This window comes from Triticum dicoccoides, chromosome 5B, assembly GCF_002162155.2.
Source record: "Triticum dicoccoides isolate Atlit2015 ecotype Zavitan chromosome 5B, WEW_v2.0, whole genome shotgun sequence".
Lineage (NCBI taxonomy): Eukaryota > Viridiplantae > Streptophyta > Magnoliopsida > Poales > Poaceae > Triticum > Triticum dicoccoides.
The window spans coordinates 64,965,085-64,987,046 of record NC_041389.1 but is presented as its reverse complement, the minus strand read 5'-3'; the positions used below and the strand labels follow the sequence as shown (position 1 = coordinate 64,987,046).

Sequence of the window (21,962 nt, the reverse complement as noted above, 5' to 3'; positions counted from 1 at the left end):
TGAGAAGATAAAAGATCACTGGCCGCATTTGTGTCCTACAAGAAATAGGAGAAGGGTAAGAAAATGTCACTGATAAATAAGCAAAATGCTGCAAAGAAGAAGTATCACCATGTTACGGATCGGTGGCTACAGGAAAGCCCGGCCTACGTGGGACAAAGCTGAGCAAGACCTGCTTGCTAAAGGGGTCCAACCAGCGACATTGCACTGGCCAGATCGGTCAAGGACTTGGTTCTTCGGGGTTGGGGGACCTTTGGACCCAGAATCAGGGAAGTGTGTTTAGATGAAAGCTCAACCTGCAATACCCATCAAGAATCTTGAGGAAGCAATCCAGACAGCGCAGGAAGGGAGGTTCTAGCCCAACAGAGAGAAGGACTAGCTGATAGAGGCCCTCGGGAATCCTGAACACCCTGGACGAACACGAGGCACATCAGGCTCCATTCCATGGGTGCGTGGATTTCCCGACAATGGTGGTTATAGAAGACGACAGAGAAAGAAGAAAGAGGAAGCAAGCAAAATGCAGAAGATCAATGCAAAAATAGCAACACTAGAAGAACTTGAGAGCCAGCGAGCTATCGGCCAACCATCTCAGCGGCAAGAAGATCCTTCATTCGACGCCGCCGAAGTTACCCCACCATCTCAGTGTAGAAGCAGCATGGCTTCCACGGAGCTCATTCAGCCTGATATCACGGCTCCTCGCTACCCCGTGGATAGTATCACGGAGAATGAACATTGTGTGCTAATGGCGAAATGCCATAACCTGACCTTGAAGGTGGCGGTCGGCTCTGTCTTACCTCCTCGAGCTAAGGGAACTTTCCATTGCTGTCTGATTCCACATGGCTTTGCTATTGTCAGGGTGGATGAAATAATGGAAGGATTTGAGGGGCTGGAGCTTGATTACCCTACAGGTGAAGGGGAGATTCTTCTGGAAAATGCCTTAAGGAGTACCTGGCTATGGAAAAAGGAGAACATCAAGATTCCAAATTGGACGCCGCCTCAACAGACTCAGCCGGATCCTCAGCGGACTCCTCCTCATAGTCCAGCTCTACTATCTCCGCTGCCCGAGTCATCTCTGGCGTCAGCCGTCTCTGCCGCCTCAGCGGACTCTAATGGAGGAGGCCCCTCAGCAGAATTCTCCTCCGCCTCAGCTATCTCCGGCACATTAGCCATCTCCGCCGCCACAGCAACAGCGGAAGAGAGGCGCCGTTGCTCCGGCGGCTAGCAGCACAACATGCAAGAAATTCAGAGCTGGTCCAAGACTCAGGGCTCCTCCAAAGTTACCATATGAGAGGACTGACGAGGAAAGAAAGGACATCGATGCTGCCAAAGTGCAGTCCCATTTTGAACGGAGACATCCACCTCCAAAGGAAAAATAGATCCGGTGAAAGTGAAGCGCACTCTGGATGCCCTTAAGCGACCACCACACCTCCGCCGCAATCCAACTTTGAACGTTGTATTGAAAAGACATATGATGAAGCGCGGCGGTTGGGAAGTACTACCAGTGCTGCAAGACGAAGTAGGAAAACTTCCCAGCTCGGTGAATAGGAGAAGCAATCGTGCCCCCCGCTTAAGGTGTCTAGCGATATCACTAATCATCCGGGGCTATTGCCTGGTACCACTCTTGCTGATTACGTTGGCGATGATGTACAGTTTGAAATTGCTATGGTGGTAGCGCCCTTTACATACGAGCACATGAAGCCTCTCGTCAAACCTGATCAGCTCCCGCATCTACCAACGATGATGCGAAGATTGCATGACTGGTACTTGGAAACCTGCAGCAAGGATGGGACTGACAATATTTTGCTGGGAATTAAAGATGAGCACGACTTCATTGGAGTCGACCTGATGCCTATTGAATTTGTGGTATTATTTCAGTTATGCAATCAAGACGCCCTCGACAAACAACTCATGACATGTTATTGTTTGTAAGTATTACTTCTGTAATTAAGTCTCTAGCTCAGCTTGTTCATTGCATGTATATATAATTATCCTCACTATATTATGCAGATTGAAGATCGTCGAATGCAAAACAGGACAAATCTATGACATTGGGTTCATTAGCCCAAATACCGTAAATGAATGGACAGTACAAAACAAAGTTGAAGATAATGAGGAAAACTTGCTAAAAGCGTTCCTTCGACATCAAAACAAAAGGGAAATACTCTTTCCTTACAACTTCAAGTGAGTGTTACTATCTTATGCGTATTCGCTTTTGCTTACTCGAGGTTAAGTACTGTAATTGATGAGCTATGCATGTGCAGCTTCCACTTTATTCTGCTATCCATTAGCTTGACGGGATAGTAGTAACTGCCTTAGACTTGAGACGTAAAGATCCTAAGGATTATGCGGACATGAGCACAATGCTCTAGAAGTAAGTTCAATCATTATCGCACCATATCGGCAACTTTTGTTCATTTCCTGATATCAAGTAATCATTTTCTATGCCGGGCAGGGTTTGGGAAAAGTTCACAACAATGGTTCAGGGTCTGAAGAACGAACTGCAGTTTACACACCCCAAAGTAAGTAGTACTAGCCAGTTCCGCGCATCTCTCATTGATTCTAGTTTCATCAATACCATTATCATGCTTGATTATTAGTTTGATTGAACTCTATTTTTGTGAAATGCTTGTTGCAGGCAGGCGGGAATAATTTATGTGGATACTACATTTGTGAGTTCATGCGCCACTCGACCTCTGAGCGGGGCTTCTCTGACCAACAATTTGAAGTACGTAAAAAAATTCACAATTTTATTTTATTACCATCAATTGTGTTGAATTTCATTGATATATATGTATTGACTCCCTTCTTTAAATTAGATGCGGCAGATGCGGGAAGAACTCCTACCACATGATTGCATACGGGCAATTCAAGAAGAATTGACGGGATTCTTTCTTGACCACGCCATACATGAAAAGGGAGAATACCATACGAAAATTCAATGGAATTTTGGTGCTTGATTATGTCAGGGATCGGAAGAGATGTTATATTGTACATATGTAGTAGCGTCGGATAGATATATGAAAACTTGTTGTTCGACCAAGTACGGAGAAAGAGAGGTCAATTCTCTCTATATATATGTTCATGACGATCTTGTGTAATTAATGGTTCCTTCATTTGCTTGCTAGCATCGAGTTCTCTCTATATGCAGTAGTTAGAGTCGACCAAGCACGGAGAAAAAGAGGTCACTTCTCTCTATATGTAGTAGCTAGCTAACATAATATGAAACCCCTAAACCCTCCAAAACCCCTAAAACCCCCCCTTTCAAAAAAAATTCTAGCACCTGGGAGCTGCTGACGCGTGACTGTCTTTTAGTTCCGGTCGGTGTTACCAACCGGGACTAAAGGTCCTCCTGCCTAGGCACTCCACAGCGGCCACGTGAAGCTCCTTAAGTCCTGATTCATAAGCCAATCGAAACTAAAAGTAATGGGTATTTGTCCCGATCAATTTGTCCCGGTTGCAGAACCGGAACTAAAGGCTCACTGAAACCGGGACCATAGCCCTGTTTTCTACTAATGACCTGTGCACAGCTCTGCCACGCTGACCATCAAAACACTGGCCCATAGCTTCGGACACCCATTGCAGCGCGGCGGCCACCATGGTAGCCCCGCAGCTCCAGACCCATAGGCAGACCCATACAACCTAACAACAGCTACATCAACTAGTCCGTCGAGTTAGGTTTTCCATGATTTTCTCAAGACATAGCCCATAATGACTCATGCTTACACATGGAGGCTACTTAACCTGGAACCCATACAATCCCGTTGAACCCGAGCCTTTGTTCCAGCTTGCAAAACTCTTAAAGACCCAACATACCAATTCACCGAGATGGTTCATTGATTATGTTCATAAGAGCATCTTCAATAGCCGCTCAATGCGAGGCGCACTAAAATCTGGTTTGCGGCGGGCCCATCGCTAGGTTTGACGCGGCGCGCAGCACTGGCTCCAGCAGCCGCGCTAAAATGCAGCGCGCGCGCAGCTCCAGCAATGCGCTAAAATGCAGCGTGCGTGAGCAGCCGGCGCATCATATTTTGTTGCATTTGGTACACAACACATCCTCAAAACAAAGATATGGCATATAATTTAAATCACAAACATCATTCAACAAAGTTTAAAATAAATAGTTTAATTTATTACAACTCAAACAAATAGTATCTTTCATGAAATACAACAAATAGTTCAACAATACAAAATCAAACGCATAAATCATGATGCTCTCTGGCGGCCATTCCAAGCCCACCACTCCTTAATGAGATCCTTCTTGAGTTCATTATGCGCTACCGGACGTTGAATGGCATGATAGGAGGCAACAAAACGGGCCACCCTTTCAGCCCTCCGCCGCACTCGCACGGGATGTCCCAAGAGCTCATAGTGAGAGTAGTCTACATCTTGGCCAGGCTCATTCTTGATGATCATGTTGTGCATGATCACACAAGCGTGCATTATGTACCAAAGCATCTTTTGATCCCCAAAACTAGTCGGTCCTCTCACAATAGCAAATTGGGCTTGCAAAATCCCAAAAGCTCTCTCCACATCTTTTCTAGCCGCTGCCTGGGCATTGTGGAAATCAAGATAATTCTTACCTTCTGTTTTTTTCAACGGCTTCACAAATGTTTGCCACTTTGGGTAGATGCCATCTGCAAGATAGTAGCCATGGTTGTATGTACGACCATTAGCTACAAACTACACCGGTGATAATTCACCATTTGCAATTTTACTCATCAGTGGTGACCGGTTGACAATGTTGATGTCATTCAAAGATCCAGGCATTTCAAAAAAGGCATGCCAAATCCAAGTCTCTTGATCGGCCAACGCTCCAAGGATTATAGTGGAACCCTTTTTTGTCCGTGGAATTGGCCATGCCATGCCTTTGGATAATTCTTCCAACTCCAATGCATGCAATCTATTGAGCCAAGCATACCTGGGAACCCGCGAGCTTTGTTCATCTCCAATAGCCTTGCGACGTCTTCAACATTGGGAGTTCTCAAGTACTCTGGGCCAAAAACTTGCACAATTCCGACTGCGAAGCGCTTGACACACATGATGGCTTGTCTCTCACCCATGGCCAAGTGATCATCAAGTAGATCAGCGGGGATATCGTATGCCAACATACGCAAAGCGGCGGTCACCTTCTGAAAGGTGCTATGCCCGAGCTCTCCGGCGACATTCCTCCTCTGCTGAAAAAACCGGTCATGGCTCGCTAATTTCTCTGCAATGCGCCTGAACAACTCGGTGCTCATCCTAAACCGGCGACGAAAGTACGACTCGGGGTATGTGGGATTCTCCACAAAATAGTGCCTCACTAATCTGTTGTGGGCATCAATCCTATCCCTCCAAATTTTCTGCCGACCCATAACCGAACCACCGTGCTTCGGTTTTTTATTGATGTGCATAGCTAGGATCATTGCAAGATCCTCCTCCTCTTCCATATCAAATTCTTCCTTGGAAGAATCATATGACGAACTCATCTAAAATGTTCAAAACTAGGCTATAAACAACATGCACCAAATTTCATGTAAAAATGTGGAAGTTGGAAGCAATACATACCTTGCGGGCCTTTTGTCGAACACCTTGCGGGCGCCAAGCGGCGGTGGGCGGCTGGGCGCTGTTTGTCAGAGGACTACCGCACGCGACGGGCGGCGCTGACTAGAGAGACAGGGAGGAAGCCGCGGCCGCACAGGAAGAAACCGGGGAAGCGCCGGAACGGTCGCCAGAAAAATGGGGTGGCACGGCTGGATGGGTAGGTGGAGTTGCGCGCGAGCGCTCAAGAGTCCAGTGCGCGGGAGCGGACGCAGCAAAAAAGCGGCGCGCGATGGCGTTTCTGCCCGCGCGCTGAACTACATATGCCGCACGCGCGGTTTTTGCGCGTCTGCTGGAGCGCCCGGAACGGTAGCGCGCGCGCTAAAAGCACTAGTTTTTCAGCGCGGCTGTTGGAGATGCTCTAATGAGGCACCTATGAATAGTAGCATGTCATCTAATGCGATTCCCAACCCCGGTACTTAATAGCAATATAAGCTTACACGGTGGTTACAAGGAACATATAAAAGGACGTTAGTTTTAGTGCGGCTTTTTGGTGCCCAGACTCATCTGCATCCAATCAGAAAAACAGAATCAAAATAAATACTAGAAAAAAAATCAAAAAATTCTAATTTTTTGTGTGGTAGATAATTTGATACTGAGGTTCGTTTTGATTTTTAGATCATGGACATCTGAGCAGCTCTCAACAAAAAAGATAAATCGGATCAGAACGGTGTGTGAATAGTAAATATTTTTACAGACCCTGAATTTGTCTTTTTTCCGAGAGCTGCTTACCCAAATTGTTTGAAAACTGGAGCGAACCTCACACATCAAATTATCTACTAGACAATTTTTTGGGGGATTTTTTTTGGGTTTTTCTAGTATTTGTTTTGATTTTTTTCACCAGGGCGGGTGTAGTTGAGCCTCGGCTCAGAAGAGGATTGCCGTGTAAGCTTCTGCCATTGGGTGTTAATGCGTAGTCATAGTCCTATACCCACACACTATCATGGCATACTACAATGCATATTGAAACTATGTGTATCATGATCAAAGTGTTACTTGCCCTGTATTGTCGAAGTTCTTCACTCTCACAATCTTGGTAATGCTATACTTCGCTCTGTGACCAATCTATCATAACAAAAGAGTTCACAAAACAAACACACCATACAATGAATCAAACAACAAACAATAAGACTAAGTTGGGTGTATGGTTCAAGTATAAATGAATCATTCTCATTTGGTCTATGTGGTATGATTTAAGTTCAACTGAAGTTCAATTCAAATTTAGTTTCATATTTAAATTCAAATTGGATTAAAAATAATTTAAAGTTTAGTTTATCTGGATTCCAACATTTGAATTCATATTCAACGTTTAAGTTGAAAATAAAAAAGAATTGAAGTTATTGTTCAATCTAGATTTGAATTCAATTTGAATTTAAAAACTCAGGTTTGGGTTCAAAATGAGTTCGGATTGGTTAAATTTGACTTTTGAATCTGTCACAAACAGATTCATTGATTTGTATTTGTGGTTTGGATTCTATGTAGAGTCAAACTTGGGTCAAACTAGCTCTAAAGTGTGTTTTCAACTTTTGGAACACAAAGCAAAAAATAAGTATTAATTTTGGAACCCCTGATCAAAAGTTATGATTAATTCAAATGCCAATTTGAATTGGATTCCAACCCCATGTCATGGCATCAAAACTGGGTGCCATGGCAGCATTTCTGAAAAACTCTGCCATGGCATAAAAAGTTATTGCCGTGACAGCAGTTTTTGCTCCTTATTAAACTTCGTCTGAATTCAGCTCTCTTTTTTGCAAATTTGTAATCCACTCCAATCTTCATTGTTGGCACCCGCACATTACTTTTTTGCAAATTTGTATTCTAGTGGTTCAAATTATAATCCCCTGTTCCCCTCCCACCTTCATTGTTGGCACCCACACATCAACGACGACGATTAACCTTGCTTACATAGGTTTAACCACATAAAGTACCGTTAATGGTAGGTAGGAGTGTGCTTTTTGTTTGAATTATCCTTTTTCATGTAGCTTCAGTATGAAGCTGGAATATCATGTCCATACGTTATTAATCACGAAGTGTTATGTTCATGTGAATGCACAAAGCGCGAGAATGGTTTTCCAAAACATGATATTGCTTTAAGTCATGTATCGATTAGGAACCACCCTCCAAATGTTCAATATATTTTGGATTTAAGTTTTGAGACTATTTTCTTCGTGCAAAAGAAAGAAAGGCTCATAGGTGTCTAGGGTTTTCCTACCTTTCGGCGGTGCCGTCGTCGTCGCTGATTTTGTCTCATCTCCTATGGTCTTAGGGTTATGAGGCGTGGTGGATCCCGATCCTTACCGGTGGAGGTGGCCTTAAGAACACGGAGACACGGTGTATCTCGCCCCCTTGCTGGTGGGTGGGGTCCTACTATGTTTTAGCTTTTTTTGGGTTGATTAGAGTTTGTGTCCTGCATAGAAAGACGAGGCCACGACGGGTCCATAAAGATGGAATAAGATCCACTCAAAAACCGCTATCCAGCATGCTCTCGAAGTACTAAGTTTACAATAAACCGACCATTACAATAAGCATAATAACATAATGTCGACAATTTACATCAATCAATATGATGAGAAATCGTTGTTTTATCCTTGGCGGACACAATACAATATGTGTCATATCCCTTACTGTCACTCGAATATAGAGCACCACAAAATTAGATCCCACTACAGTGCAAAACTCTCTTTGAAGAAAAACCCATCAAACTTGGCCAAAGTAGATAGATAGATCGGAGATCATACAAAGCTATTTAATTATACAACATGAAAACCTCAAAAGGTTCAATTGAATTTAATGAATAATCTAATCATAAAGTGACACTTCATCATGTCCCAACAAACACATCCACCAATTAAGCTTTGAGACTATTTTCTTCGTGAAAAAGAAAGAAAGGCTCATAGGTGTCTAGGGTTTACCTGCCTTTCGGCGGTGCCGTCGTCGTCGCCGATTTTGTCTCGTCTCCTATGGTCTTAGAGTTATGAGGCGCAGTGGATCCCGATCCTTACCGGTGGAGGGCTTTTGCTTTATTTTTAGATTTTCTTTTATAGTTTCTTTAGGGTTTGTGTTCTGTCTAGAAAGGCGAGGCGGTGACGGCTCTCTAAAGATGGAACAAGGTTCTCCTCGCCTAGCCCTCTTCTTGATGGCGCGTCTCGCGTTGTCGGATGGCGTGTGGGGTGTGTTTACGACAGATCTCACGAGATTCAGTCGATGTTTATCTTCGATAGATTTGTGTGGATCCGGCCTTCATTCGTCCGTTTCTTTGTGTCTTCAGATTGGATCCTTTTGATTTACGCTTCTCTTCATTAGGGGCGTTTGCAAGTTCTAGAGCGTTGGTCCTTTGGGGCTTAGCACAATGATTTTTCGACGGTTTACTACAGCAAGGTTTGCCTCGGCTGCGGTGACGGAGGGGCGCGACGCGCCTTCGATTCGCTCTAGTGCTTATAGTTGTCGTTACGTGTGATGTCTGATGAATGCAGTATATAGGAAGTCTCTCCTGCAAAATTATTTGTAGACTAATTTGGATTAAGTTTTGATATGCATGAGTTGTTTTGTTGGGCCGAAACCCCCGAACGAACCTCCAGATTTCCCCGCCCCCCTCACGCCTCCGCCGCCGGGCGCCGGCGGCTGCCACAGGATGCCCGCACCCGATGGTTGCGACCGCCGCCACGGCGGCGTCCAAGGCCGCTCCTTCCTCCCCATCCACCTTCCCCCACACGCCCCAACCCCGGAGCCCGGCAGCCCCTCCTCCCCGCCCCGACCCATCCCGCCGCTCTCCTTCCGCCACCTCTCACCCTGCGCGCGCTGGTCCGCCTGGGTCATCGCGGCCCTCTCCGACCCCGGGTTCGCTCCCGTCCTCCGCTCCACCGCCATCTCCGACGCCGTCGCCGCCTCCACGGCCGCCGTCGCCGCCTCCACGGCCGCCGTCATCCCCGACCGCCACGCCCTGTCCGCGCTCCTCTCCTTCTGGCATCCGGACTCCCACACCTTCCGCCTCCCCGCCGGGCCCGCCACCTTCTCGCTCGAGGACGCGCTCCTCCTCGCCGGCCTGCCCCCCTCCGGCGCTCCCTTGGACCGGCCCCTCACTCCGACCGAGGAGGACCTCCGCATCCGCCTGGTGGTGGAGAAGGAGAAGATCAGGGAGCTCCACCCGTGCGCCCGCAAAGCCCGGCGGGTGTCAGCGGAGCTGTGGCTCGAGTGGTTCGACAGCAGAATCCGGCCCGGCGAGGACGACGAGCTGCGCCACCTCGGGTTCCTCGCCTACTGGCTCGCCTTCTTTGTTACCCCACGCCTACGGCGCAAGGGCTGGGAGCTACCAGAGTGTCTCTTTGCACTCGCCGCCCGGCTTTATCTTGGCGAGCGCATTGCCCTGGGGCCGGCCGTGGTGGCTAATCTCTATGCTGAGATGGACAGGATTGTTACTTCCGGGGTGGCGGCCGTGGCGAGTGGCCGTGTCGACGTTTGGGCGCCGCTCTGGCTGCTGCAGGCGTGGATATGGGAGCGCTACGACCGCCTGCGGCCGCCGGAGCTGAGAGCACCAGAGTTCCCTGTCTCGAATGTCCGCGTACTCTTTTGTGCTCGGAGGAGGAGGAAGACCACAGATGAGGAGTCTTTACGGGTTTTGCAGGAAGAGGATTGCTTCGAGTGGAGGCCTTACCTGCACAACTCTCTCAACTGGACTGAACCCCAGTGGTTCAGCAAGGAAACCGTCTTGGTGAGCTCTAGAGGTAAGGATAAGCCCGAGTGGTTGGAGGATTACCTTGCAATTATAAGGCAAGCGGCGTTGACTGGATTGTGCGGTGATGGCATGTATAACTCGGCAATGTACAATCCCCACATTGTTGCAAGGCAGCTCGGTTATGATCAGGATGTTCCTTTTCCTATTGTCCATGGGTTCGACTCCAAGGGAATCGAGGTGTGGATACCTGGTATCTGTAGACGCGGGAAGGCCAGCAAGGAATATGTTGCATGGTTGAATGGGCACTTTGTGGGGCACCAGGATGCTGACCAATATGGTAGGTCGGAAATAGCATACCAGGAAAACAGTGATAACTCATCTCCACCGAATGAGCCTAACAGAAATGTTGTAGATACGGCAGGTGATAAATGTAGAGAAAGTACCATGCCAGATAGCAGAAAATGCACCATAGAAGATCTGCTAGCTCAGGAGAACGAAACGGAGGTGGTTGTCCTAGACCTTAGTTCAAGTGATACAGACTGCAGTGCAACTGCGGTGAAAGGAAAGATTGAGAAGAAGAAAAGGCTAGATAAACTCTCTGGAAATGGTGATAGGAATAAGAGAAACAAGGTGTTTGGTGGCCATGAAGGTCTCCAGGCATGTGATGACGGGTTTGAAGGCCGGAAGTACTGTGGTCTCCAAAAAGATCCAAATTCTGACATTAGTAAACGTGATGCACAGCTTGAGAGTGATGATGAATGTGTTGTTCTTGAATCGCATGGTGAGAAATGTGAAGTAATAAACCTCGATGATGATCAGGAAGAGAGTATCCTTGATCCTGAAGATCATGATAGGCAACTTGTCCTGGAGCTAGAAGAGTTTGTGCGCTCTGGGCTTTTCTCACAATGGGAGGAAAGCTCTGATGAAGATGAAGAAGGTGGAAGAAAGCAAGAATCACTGAAGAATAGCAACAATGACCCTTATGCTGAAGCAGCCATGAGAGAGTACCCTGTGTTCTTTGAGCTCATTCCCCAGAGACCACATTACAGAGAGTTGGTGAACAACGATGATGCTCTACGAGATCTGGCCTGCAGTGGAATGTGGTTATTATTGGTTGGCTTGGCAAGGGAGGTGCTCAAGACATCATGTGACACTGAGGCTCTGGAAGTTGCATATTTGATGAAAAAAGCTCGGGAATTGGAACAAAACGGGTTCAATGTGAAGCACTTGATTGCCCGTCTGAAGGAGCCACAGACCCGACTTAGAAGGCTTCAGGATTCCAGGGCAAGGCTTGAGTATGCCCGGACTAAAGCACAAGAATCGGAAGGTGTTAAGTCACTTTCAAACCATTTAAGTAAGCTGAAACACAATATACTAACAATGGAGAGGCATTTGGATGGAAATAAGCAAGCTCGTAGTGCATCTGTGCACAATGAATTGGGTGAAGGAATCAATCTAGTCAGCTTGGAGAAGGAAGTAGAAGCTGCAGAAAAGTACTGTCAGGCAATGAAGGATGAAGTGGCTGCAATGAGACTGAGATACACAGATATTTAACATTTGGCCTGTAAATCATAGTCAATAGATTCACTATGCGTGCCTGGTAGTAGGCATGCGGAACTTGAGCAGATTTCAGGTTGCAGGGTTCAGGTTCCAGTTGAACTTTGAAAGATAGTGCATTGCAAGCACAAACCCTGTAACATGACTTGGCTGAAGCATGTTTCTTGTTTTGTGCTCCAAGCATTGTGTTAGTGGACCTTGAACTTTATTCCTGATGTGGAGCCTTTGTTCTGCATGGATCAAGTGGGCTTATCCATGGAATATATACATGTTACTTTTATAGAACACTCTTTCATAAGTTTCTAATCATGTGTCAAATGCTTAATCGTTCAGACCCCACCTGAGCTTGTGTCATGTAAGTAAGGACAGTGGTTTAACACGTAATTATCAGATTGCCAGCAGGTAATTGCTAATAAGATTTACAGATTAAGGAAAAATTGGTAGAGAATAGAAAATCACATTCTTTATGTTAGGTGAGCATAACATTACAGTGAATGCTCTTCCATTTTGCAGTGGATTCATCGAACTGAAGATATAAAGCTTCATGCCCTACTTCAAGGATGCAAAGGCAAGTGTGTTACTTATACGAAAATATTTCCAGTTTCTTTGCTGCAAAAGTCTCTTCAAGAGGAATGAGTAAACAAGTCAAAAACACATACGTATAAGTCTAGCTATTTATGACTAGTTATAAATACATCAACCCAGGTATCCCAGTGTGGGGCTATAACTATACTGCAAGAGACCCAGGCTGGCCGCCCCAATGAGGCAGTAATGGATGGCGGCTGTTGGTAAGGCTGGGATTAATTTCCGTTGCCGATTTGGGGCATCTTTCGCAAAAAGGAGATTAAGTTTGAATAAATATCAAGAAAATACAGAAATTGAGTGTCATGTCCAGTTGAATCCCAGCAAAAAATGTTGGCATTGTATAGTGTTGCTTTGCTTGGGTGCTCCAAAAGAATTTTGAAAGAAAAATGTCTTGGAGAGAGGAGTCCCGAGTTTTAGGACTTCAAGTTAAACACAACTCTGGAGAGTAGATTGAATTAATCACATTTTCACTGCTACGAGACTAAATCAGTTGGGCTATATGTTTAGCTGTAACCCCTTCATGCAGGGTGACTGAATCATCAAATTAAGGGCAAGAAAGAATTATATAATGATTTGTCCTCTGTTTCTCCTGTACTGACGGGTAGACACTTCCCTCTGCGACCATGTTTTGCTGCCATAGGCAAACAAGAAACTGGAGGCCACCCTTGTGACTAAGGTGATATCTGGTACCGATCTCAGGGAAGCGCAATGACGAACTTTGCTACAGGATGGAAAAAAATAGTGTACTGCTACTGTTGTCTGGAAAACAGTTTATTGGAACTGTTGTATTCTAAAACAGTCTGTAAGCTCCTGACTATATTATAATTCAGCCAAGGTCAAGCTGAGCAGGACTCTGCCCGGCAGCCCTAACTTGCAACTTTTTGTGTTGATATATTGGTCCAGGAGAACCCGGAAGTTTTTTGTGTTTTTGCTAGCTAATTTTGATGCAGTCTCCTGTCAGGAGGACCTATTTGGGTTGGCCTCACAGTTCTAGCAACATTAGTTGTAACGGTTGATCTAACTTTGGCACGCAAACTATAATTCTGACTGAGCTGGATTTCACCACGGTCAAGTGGTGGCCTGAACTGTTTTCAGATTGCTCGCTTTCCGTTCTGCATAATGTCAGATTGTTGTGGCCATGATCAAGATTTGACCAAAATATCTGTCACATACCTCTCAGACCAATACATAGTTTATAATTCTCTAGCTTAATTTCAGACTGAAGGTGAGGGTGAGGAACAGTGCCCAAATTATGAGCAATCCACCCTTCTTTTTAATGACAGCAATATGTTATGAACCCTGATCATGCTTATATACGAATTTCTGTGTAAGGAGAGATTACTGGAGAATATAGTGTCAGCAATCAAACATTTTGGCTCCTTATCAGTTTAGTATGCTCTGTCTTTGATTACTTTATGTATCTCTTACGCAAGGAGTATCAACATATTATTGTGAGGTAATGATATGACTGAAGTGTAAGATTTTCAGATGTTTGCATCTTACTGAAGAATATGCTGGCTGCAATCAAAACATGTCCGGCAGAACTACAAACCATGAAAACTTTGGAATGCGAAGTAAATCAACCAGGGGACACTTTCGACCGAAGGATAGAGGAGTAGAAGCCAATTATGCTTTGAAGCTTGCGGACAACCCTCCAAAGAGATTAAAGTTGGATGAATACGAAGTAGCAATGCTGGGTAAAAGCGAGCCAGCCAACTGTGGTAATTAATGATGAGGACGCAAAGCAAGCTGGCATAATGACTACATCAACACCCCAGGAGAGTCTCGTGGTGCTGGTGAAGGAGCTGCAGAAACACAAAACCAGCTGGTCATCGGGCAATTTGAAATGATGGGTTCAGAATGAAGTAATTCTAGCCTTTACGAAAAAAGAATGAAGTAATTCTGCCAGCCCAAGTGACCGAAATGCTGAATCCAATGGGGTTGTCGAGTTAAGTATCTCAGGCCTGGTAAAAGAAAATGATTGCTGAAGGACCAACAATCTCTACCAAGCAAGCCTCTTTGAGGCATACCATGGATTCCAAGCAGATCAAGAGGCAACCAGTCTCTTGTCGGAGAGCAGATATAACAGGACAGAACACTGCAGATCAGAAACGAGCCAATAGGAGGTCTCTTTGTTTCCAAGAAACAAGCTTCAGTAACTAATGCACAGTATCATGTCACATCTATTGAACTACTTCTACAGGAAGTGACAAGTGATAAGTTCTGGCACAATCCAGGTTAATTCTCATACATTATCCATGTTTCTTTTGGATCTCTTCAGTTTAAGTAACCCCATAGCAGTGACACAATTGCTTAATCTGGAAAATTATATAATGTATGATGAGAAAACGAATTGTGTTTGATGTGCTTGCTTAATCTGAAAAATTATACAGCTCGCTGCTTTGTGTTCTGTATTCAAAGTTGTTATAGTTTGCTCACAGTAGAGTTTAATCTGTTTGGTCTTGATACTCTGGCACTTCCTTATTTGGTTAATGCATGTCTTGTACCTGATGATTGTGTCTTCACTATTTCATCATTGATGGAAAGACCACTGTTTGCACGTGTGCCCTTAATTTGGCAAAGCGCATTTTATGTTTCTCATCTAAGCAGAGGAGTCTGAACTTCAGTCTGTTCCTGGAAGCTTTGAATCCGTGAGTACATTAGAGTTTTTGAGCTTTTGCTTTTTGAGGAATGCAGAGCTCAGCTATACAGTTCCTATGAGGAGTCTCTTGAGGCTGTATCAAGGGATGCACATGTAATGGTGTGTGTTAGAACCGTTGATAGGCATGAAAGACGTACACTTTTTTATGGATGGCATGCTCTGTAGTAACCATAATAAAAATGACACGCTCTTGTTCCCTGATGCAATTGCCTGACCAAATTATGGTTGATGTGTTCAGGATGATATTGGTATGATGTTGTTCTACCAGCACATGGATATAACTAGATTTTTAAAGGATAGGTCGCAATTTTGTCATTCCCTCGGCCTGGTTCAGGTAGCTCTACTGTATTCCTCTTTTAGTTGTGTATTAAGTGTGCAGATTTTTTTACTCTCAGGAAAGTATTCTGAGACCAAAGTGGTCGGACCCTTTCCCGGACCCTGCACAAGCGGGAGCCACGTGCACCGAGCTGCCGCCTAGAGTATTCTGAGAGCTGCACTTATGTACCCATTTCTTTGCTTTTTAGCTGCACACTCAAGTAATACTAATAGGAAGGCTGTTAGTTCAAATGAAGATGCCAAGTCAGAGTGTGGATGGCTTGTTGGTAGAGTCCGTCGCAATATGCCTAATGCTACACGTGATCCCATTGGAGCAATTATCCGTTTTATGTTGGGAATTCATCCGATTCTAGCTGGTAATCTTTTTTTTTTTGCGTAGTATTCTAGCTGGTAATCTGATGTTCGCGATATCATTGCTATTTGATTGTTTGCTGGCTTGCACTGATATAACCACGTATTGGATGTATTTGAACTAGTGTTTTTGAACTTGGTTTTATTGGAACCTTGCTGCTACTTATTTGCAAATGGATTTATTATTGTGTATTCTCATTCTATAAGATTATGTCACTCTGAAAGTTAATACTGTCACTGATGTTTGCTCATTAAGACTTCACTCTGCTGCTACCATGCTTGCATATAGTGTTAACAATAAATGAGATTTTCTGTATTCTTCGTATCAACGGTTACTTGTTGAAAACAACACAGTTTTTTCCAATCACAGTTAAATTGAACAGTTGGAAATGAATGTTTGCTCTGCAACTCATTGTAGCTTCCTAATTCGTACTTGATGCTGTCAAAGTGACAACTATAGCAGCCTATTTCCCTATCCGATGAATTTAAGCTACACCCGAAGTAAATATCTCTCATCCTAACAGGCTTTATTGTAAAGTTCACGGGTATCTGGATTCATCCTAACTACTCCCTCCGTCCCAAAATATAAGAACGTTTTTCATACTGCACTAGTATGAAAAACGTTCTTATATTTTGGGACAGAGGGAGTAGCTGTTAGGTTGATAGGTTCAACTCATATTCTATGCAAACTTTGCTTGATTTTAGGAAAACTATACTTGACCAATTATCTATTGTTTTATACATTTGTTAACTGAATCCTGTACTTTCAGTCGTCTTATTATTCTTTTTTGCATCGTATTTGCAGCGGCGAGACTGATGTCGTGGGGAAACTCCAACCGCAAAGCACCTGGTATCTAACTAGTCTTGGTTCTCTTGCACCAACAACACAAAGCGAGTATGCTGTGTTGGGTTTCATCATACATTCAATGGGCCTCAGCTATCAGAAATTCACTAGATCGGGATCGCGCCTTGGCACGAGGGTGCCGGTCCCAATGTTTTGATCAAACAGGTAAGCTAATTAAGCCAATGTTTTGATCAAACAGGTAAGCTAAGTCAATAGTAATCCAGGTTTTGGCGCCATCTACTTATTTGTTGCTGGCAGGTGGTGCCTGGCTCAACACATTACCTGGATGTGCAAACAAAGTACAAATTTTTGCAAGAGTAATCAAACATAAGATTGTCTTTATAGATCGCATAACTGTTGCCAACACATCTTGGCGCATTATCTGGTCCATCCCATAGGTGCAGCAAGCCTAATCCTAAATAATGACAAATCCAAAATAAAATGAGCAAAGTAGCTGCCTATGATAGGTTGTTATTTGATCGGAAAGCATAAAGACACAAGCAAGGAATAGTAATCGCCCATGTCAATAGGTTCACAACTATACATTAATTACATAGGATAGATGCTTAAAATACCAGAAGCAAGTCAGATTCCAACATAACAAAGAGCACAGTAGCCGCCCTTTGATAGGTTATATTTGATCACAATGGCATAAGGACCCAATTCATACCATACAGTGGTTGCCCAGGACAATAAGTTCGCTACAATATACCAAAAGCAAGAGATACATCATAATAATAAAAGTACTACATTGAAAGGTGTAGCGGCTGCCGACGTGTCTGAAGCTCGTAGCAAGCACACAACTTCCCATGAAGAGTATATGTCCTGGCAAGAAGAGAAAACGAGGTGGGGCACCACAATACATAATTTATTAGACTAAAGAGCACTACAATATCATGAACAAGATATGAGTTGGCCAATCAATGACATACCATGCAACATTATCAGATTGTTCTTATTTAGAAATAGCTGGCAGTACATATACATGAGTGATGGTCAAACAGAATAGCTGCTCGCTCCACACAAATCCTAACCAACATCAAATCAAGTGACTATATTCAATTAACATAAATGAGAGACAAAGAAGTATTTTCACCTCGAGATTAGACAATAGATATGGTTGTGGTGACGCCGTCCACAGATCTGCCATGATGTTCTTTATCAACAAAATAAAAGAACCAGTTAATTCAATTAGGATAAAAAAATGAGCTAAAGCAGAATATAACTTCATAAATGTGTCAAGTTCAGAACAAGCATCATCTCCTAGAAGCAGAAAAATTAAAAGAAGTCGCTATATGCACAGAAGTTTTGTCAAGATAAAAGTTTCAGGCCTGAATATGCTTCTCACAATCTTTGATATTTCTAAAAATCTGAATTTTACATTGAATAAATATTACGGTACATGGTCAAGCCGTGGAAGATCAAATGGCATGATGCATTAGTATGAAGGCAAGTTTAGCACATGTAACATGACAACCGATTATCAGGTTCATGGGTAATAAGAAACATTCAATTTGTACCAGAAGAGTAACATCATCGAGTTCAACACGGTCATGAGATTATAAAAGCTAACCCGTACCGGAAGCAAGGCAGCATCCAATTCATCACAGGCATATAACTACAAAAGCTAATTAGCTAACATTAAGCCAGTAACATGAGCAGGAACATAGGAGAGCAAAAGTCAACAGTGGCAATGGAGGCAATAAAAGTATGATGCCATAGTTAGGCATACAATAGGTAGCTTGGTTCAATTGCCTCCATGAGTGCCATTCCATTTGAGATGCGACGCCAAAGATGACCAACAAAATATCAGTGATGTTTGTGTCCAACAAATTTGGCAAAAAATTAATAATTTGTAAATATATCACTTTAAATATGAAAACTGATACATGCACACATATGTAATGAAATTAAACTTGACTAATGCAACAACAGAGTGAAAGTCTCATGAGTATGGGAAGAAATGTTACAAATGTTTTGCATCCTTTTGACACTACCAATCCAAAGTGATTATTTCTATGGGCAATTGTTTCACAAGCTTTAGTTAAATACACATACATTTTTTAATGGTACGAAACATTTTCTTGAGTTATGCAAACATTCCTTTTACATTTTTAGATATATGTGAATATTTTTTGTGTACATTTCTTAAATCATGTTAAAAAATTCAAAGTTGTGGGAACATTTCTTTAGCACTGCATCAACATTTTTTAAAAATGTCACAAATATTGTTTTTAAACGCATGATTTTTTTAGTTACAGTTTTTTGAATGCCATTAGATTTGTTTTTGAAGTTTGCAAGAATTTTTTTAACACTGCATAAACATTCTTTAAACACTGCATAATCATTTTGAATATGAATTTGCACGATTTTTTAGCACTGCATATAAATTTTCTTAAAATGTTACGAGTATTGTTTTGAAACACGTGAACATTTTGTATCCGTTAATATTTTTTAAAGTTGCACGGACATTTTGTAACACTGCATAGACATATTTGTTTTGAGATTTGCATACACATTTTATAAGCACTGCATAATCATTTTGAATATATAATATAGAAAATGTTTCTTTTTCATGCAGGCTTTTTTTCTTTTACTCATGTGCACATGTACATGTGGTGTGCTTTTTCTAAGAACAACAACATTTTTTTTGAGGATCTAAGAACAACAACCTATAGCGTGTTATACCAGGAAACAAAACATGTGACGTGCGCTTGTAGTAATGCCCGCTGGTACATTGTCTGTTACAAAACAATTTTCTAAAAGTAGTTGGACATTTTTTTTGCATTGTATAAACATTTTTTGAAATATCATAAATATTTTTTTGAAACACACGAATCCTTATTTAAAATATCACATACATTTCTTTGAATGGTACGAAACATTTTCTTAAATTATGCAAATATTGTTTTCACATTTTTTTAGAAAGATGTGAATATTTTTTGTGTAAATTTCTTAAATCACGTTGAAAAACTCAAAGTTGTGATAACATTTCTTTAGCACTGCATAAACATTTTTAAGAATGCCATGAATATTGTTTTGAAATGCATGAAATTTTCTTAGCTATATTTTTTTGAAGGGCATTAATATTTTTGAAAATTTTGCAAGATTTTTCTAAACTGCATAAACATTCTTTAAACACTGCATAAATCATTTTGAATATAAATTCACACAATTTTTGTAGCACTGCATATACATTTTCAAACTTAGAATTCGTTCCATCAGTTACGCCTTGCTGAATTGCATGCCTTGATTTTTCGCAACGTAGGTGGTATGCCTGGTGGGAGTCTTCGGGATATTTTGGGGCAGATCCTGCTAGCACAAAACCACCCTTTGTCATAGTAAGTGACTCACATTCGTGAGGATTGGGCGATGTGCACCACGATGATATGGTATGTATGCTATGGGAATTATGATCACTAATGTGCACAAGTCACGTTGCCGGTAATACTCAAATGGCTAGTCTCGATAGGCAAGTAACACAAAATGGGCTAGGGGTTATCAATGCAATTTGCAAGGGGAATATACAATGATGTCGTCAAGGTTACCGTCCTTGGTGATGATGAGAGGTGGTGTTGCCGATGTCGACCCGTTCCTAGTTAGCCGAAACACCCTAGGAAATTGAAAAACCGCAAACTCAAAATCTCCAAAGGCAAATGTCAAATGGTGGTAGCGGAAAGCGGTGGTGGTTTTGCACTTGGCAATGCGGAAATGGAATGATGGGCTATACACGTGTCGGAGTTGAAGTTGCCGTCCCTAAGTAGCCGAAACACCTTAGGAGACACAAGCCACAACTCAAACAAGCTCAAACAAAATTGGGTTAAGTTGGGGTGGCGGAAGTGTATGGTGGGCAAGCCTATGTGGAAGTGGAGGTGGTGGTTGATGAAGAAGCAACCGTCCCTAAGTAGCCGAAATACCTTAGGAGACTTGAATCATTACTCAAGCAACCACTAATGCTGTATGGATCAAAATGGGTTAGGTTGCGGAAGTCGGTGGTGGTGTAGTGGATGATGTGGTGGAAGCCCTAGGCAAAGATGTCAAAATTCACAAAATTTGATGGAGTCAAATGATGTTGGTGGTATTTTTGTGGGATGGGGGATGTAATAGCTTCAAAACGAGCTAAACAACGTCAAAATCGGAGTTCGGATGAATTAGTTATGGCCGAAACAAAATCAGCCGAAGTTGGCCGAAGTTGATATCTACAGGTTGCGAGCCCTCCCCCCCAACCCCCCGCGTCGTCTCTCCCAGGCGACTCAGGCGGGCACCCCATCGGCCGCCGCCACAGCCTCCCCACCGGCCACCATCCCCCTGCCGCTGCCGGCAAAACGACGTCAGGCAAAGCCCGGCGACGGCCAGCGGCGGCGGGATCCATCCCACGCGCGCGTACGAGTCCGGCTGCCTCGCCCTCTTCCGCGCTGGGCTCCGTCAGATCTGGGCTCGGTCTAACCTCTGGTCGCCGCCCCGCTGCCGGTCGTCGCCCCTCCCCTCAGATCCGGCCGGTGCGCCGCTGCCTGCGTGCTTCCAGCGCCCTTGGCCGGCTCTGGTGGTTGCCTCGGCGGATGCTCCACCCGCCGTTCCCTGTTGCGCCCCACCTCCCTGCTTCGCGTCCTTGTGCCGGCCTCCGCGGCCTCCCGCCCTCAACCGCTCGCCGCCGCCACAGCCCGTCCTCGTGGCTGCCTTGGCGGAGTCCCATCCGCCGTGCCCTGCTGCACCCCGCCCCTGCACCGCGTCCTTGCATCGAGCTCCGCCGCCTCCCGCCCTCAATCGCTCGCCGTCGCCAACTACTGTTCTGCCGCCACGTCTTCCCGCCTCCACCACCCCCATCGTCGTCGTGCTTCTAGGCGTGCTCACCAACGAAGGTGGCGTCGTGGCTCCTGCGACTTTGGAGCCCTCCACCTCCCAGTTCCCCCAGTGGGCTGCCGCTGTTCGTGGCTTTTCCCGCTGGGGGCGCCACACCGGTTCCTCGCTGGTGCCCTCGGCGTCAAGGGTGCTTGGCGGCGTGGCTCCGCCGGTTGGATTCACCTGGATCTGGGGCCGTCCATGCCAGCGCTACCCGGTGCTACTGGCGGCTGCTCTGTGACTTGTCGCGTGGCGGATGTGACCGTGGATGGGGAGAAATCCTTGGTCGGCCTCCTGCTGGCCGAGACAGCGGCGACGCGTCCCGTCGTTTTCCATCTTGATGGCGTTGTCTTCATCCCCGGTCTTGTGATGTTTTGGGTGTGCTTTGTGGAGTTCTATGCTTGGTGATGCCCTTCGACTACACCGGTGGCACACAGGTGCCGTGGCGCAGTCTCGGCCCGGCGTGACCGTTCGAATGTACCCCATGACACAGGTGGTGTCGCGGCGTTGTGCAGTCTTGGTTGCCCGGTGCCTTTCGATTG

The 21,962-nt window shown here is 44.5% G+C and overlaps 1 protein-coding gene across 1 annotated transcript; it reads left to right on the top strand.

Moving 5' to 3' along the window:
* The first annotated feature begins 9,168 nt into the window (after positions 1 to 9,168).
* LOC119307394 lies at positions 9,169 to 12,011 on the top strand. Its single transcript, XM_037583469.1, has one exon. The coding sequence runs from the start codon at positions 9,206 to 9,208 to the stop codon at positions 11,798 to 11,800; it is 2,595 nt and encodes an 864-aa protein (XP_037439366.1). The 5' UTR covers positions 9,169 to 9,205; the 3' UTR covers positions 11,801 to 12,011.
* Positions 12,012 to 21,962: the final 9,951 nt, after the last annotated feature.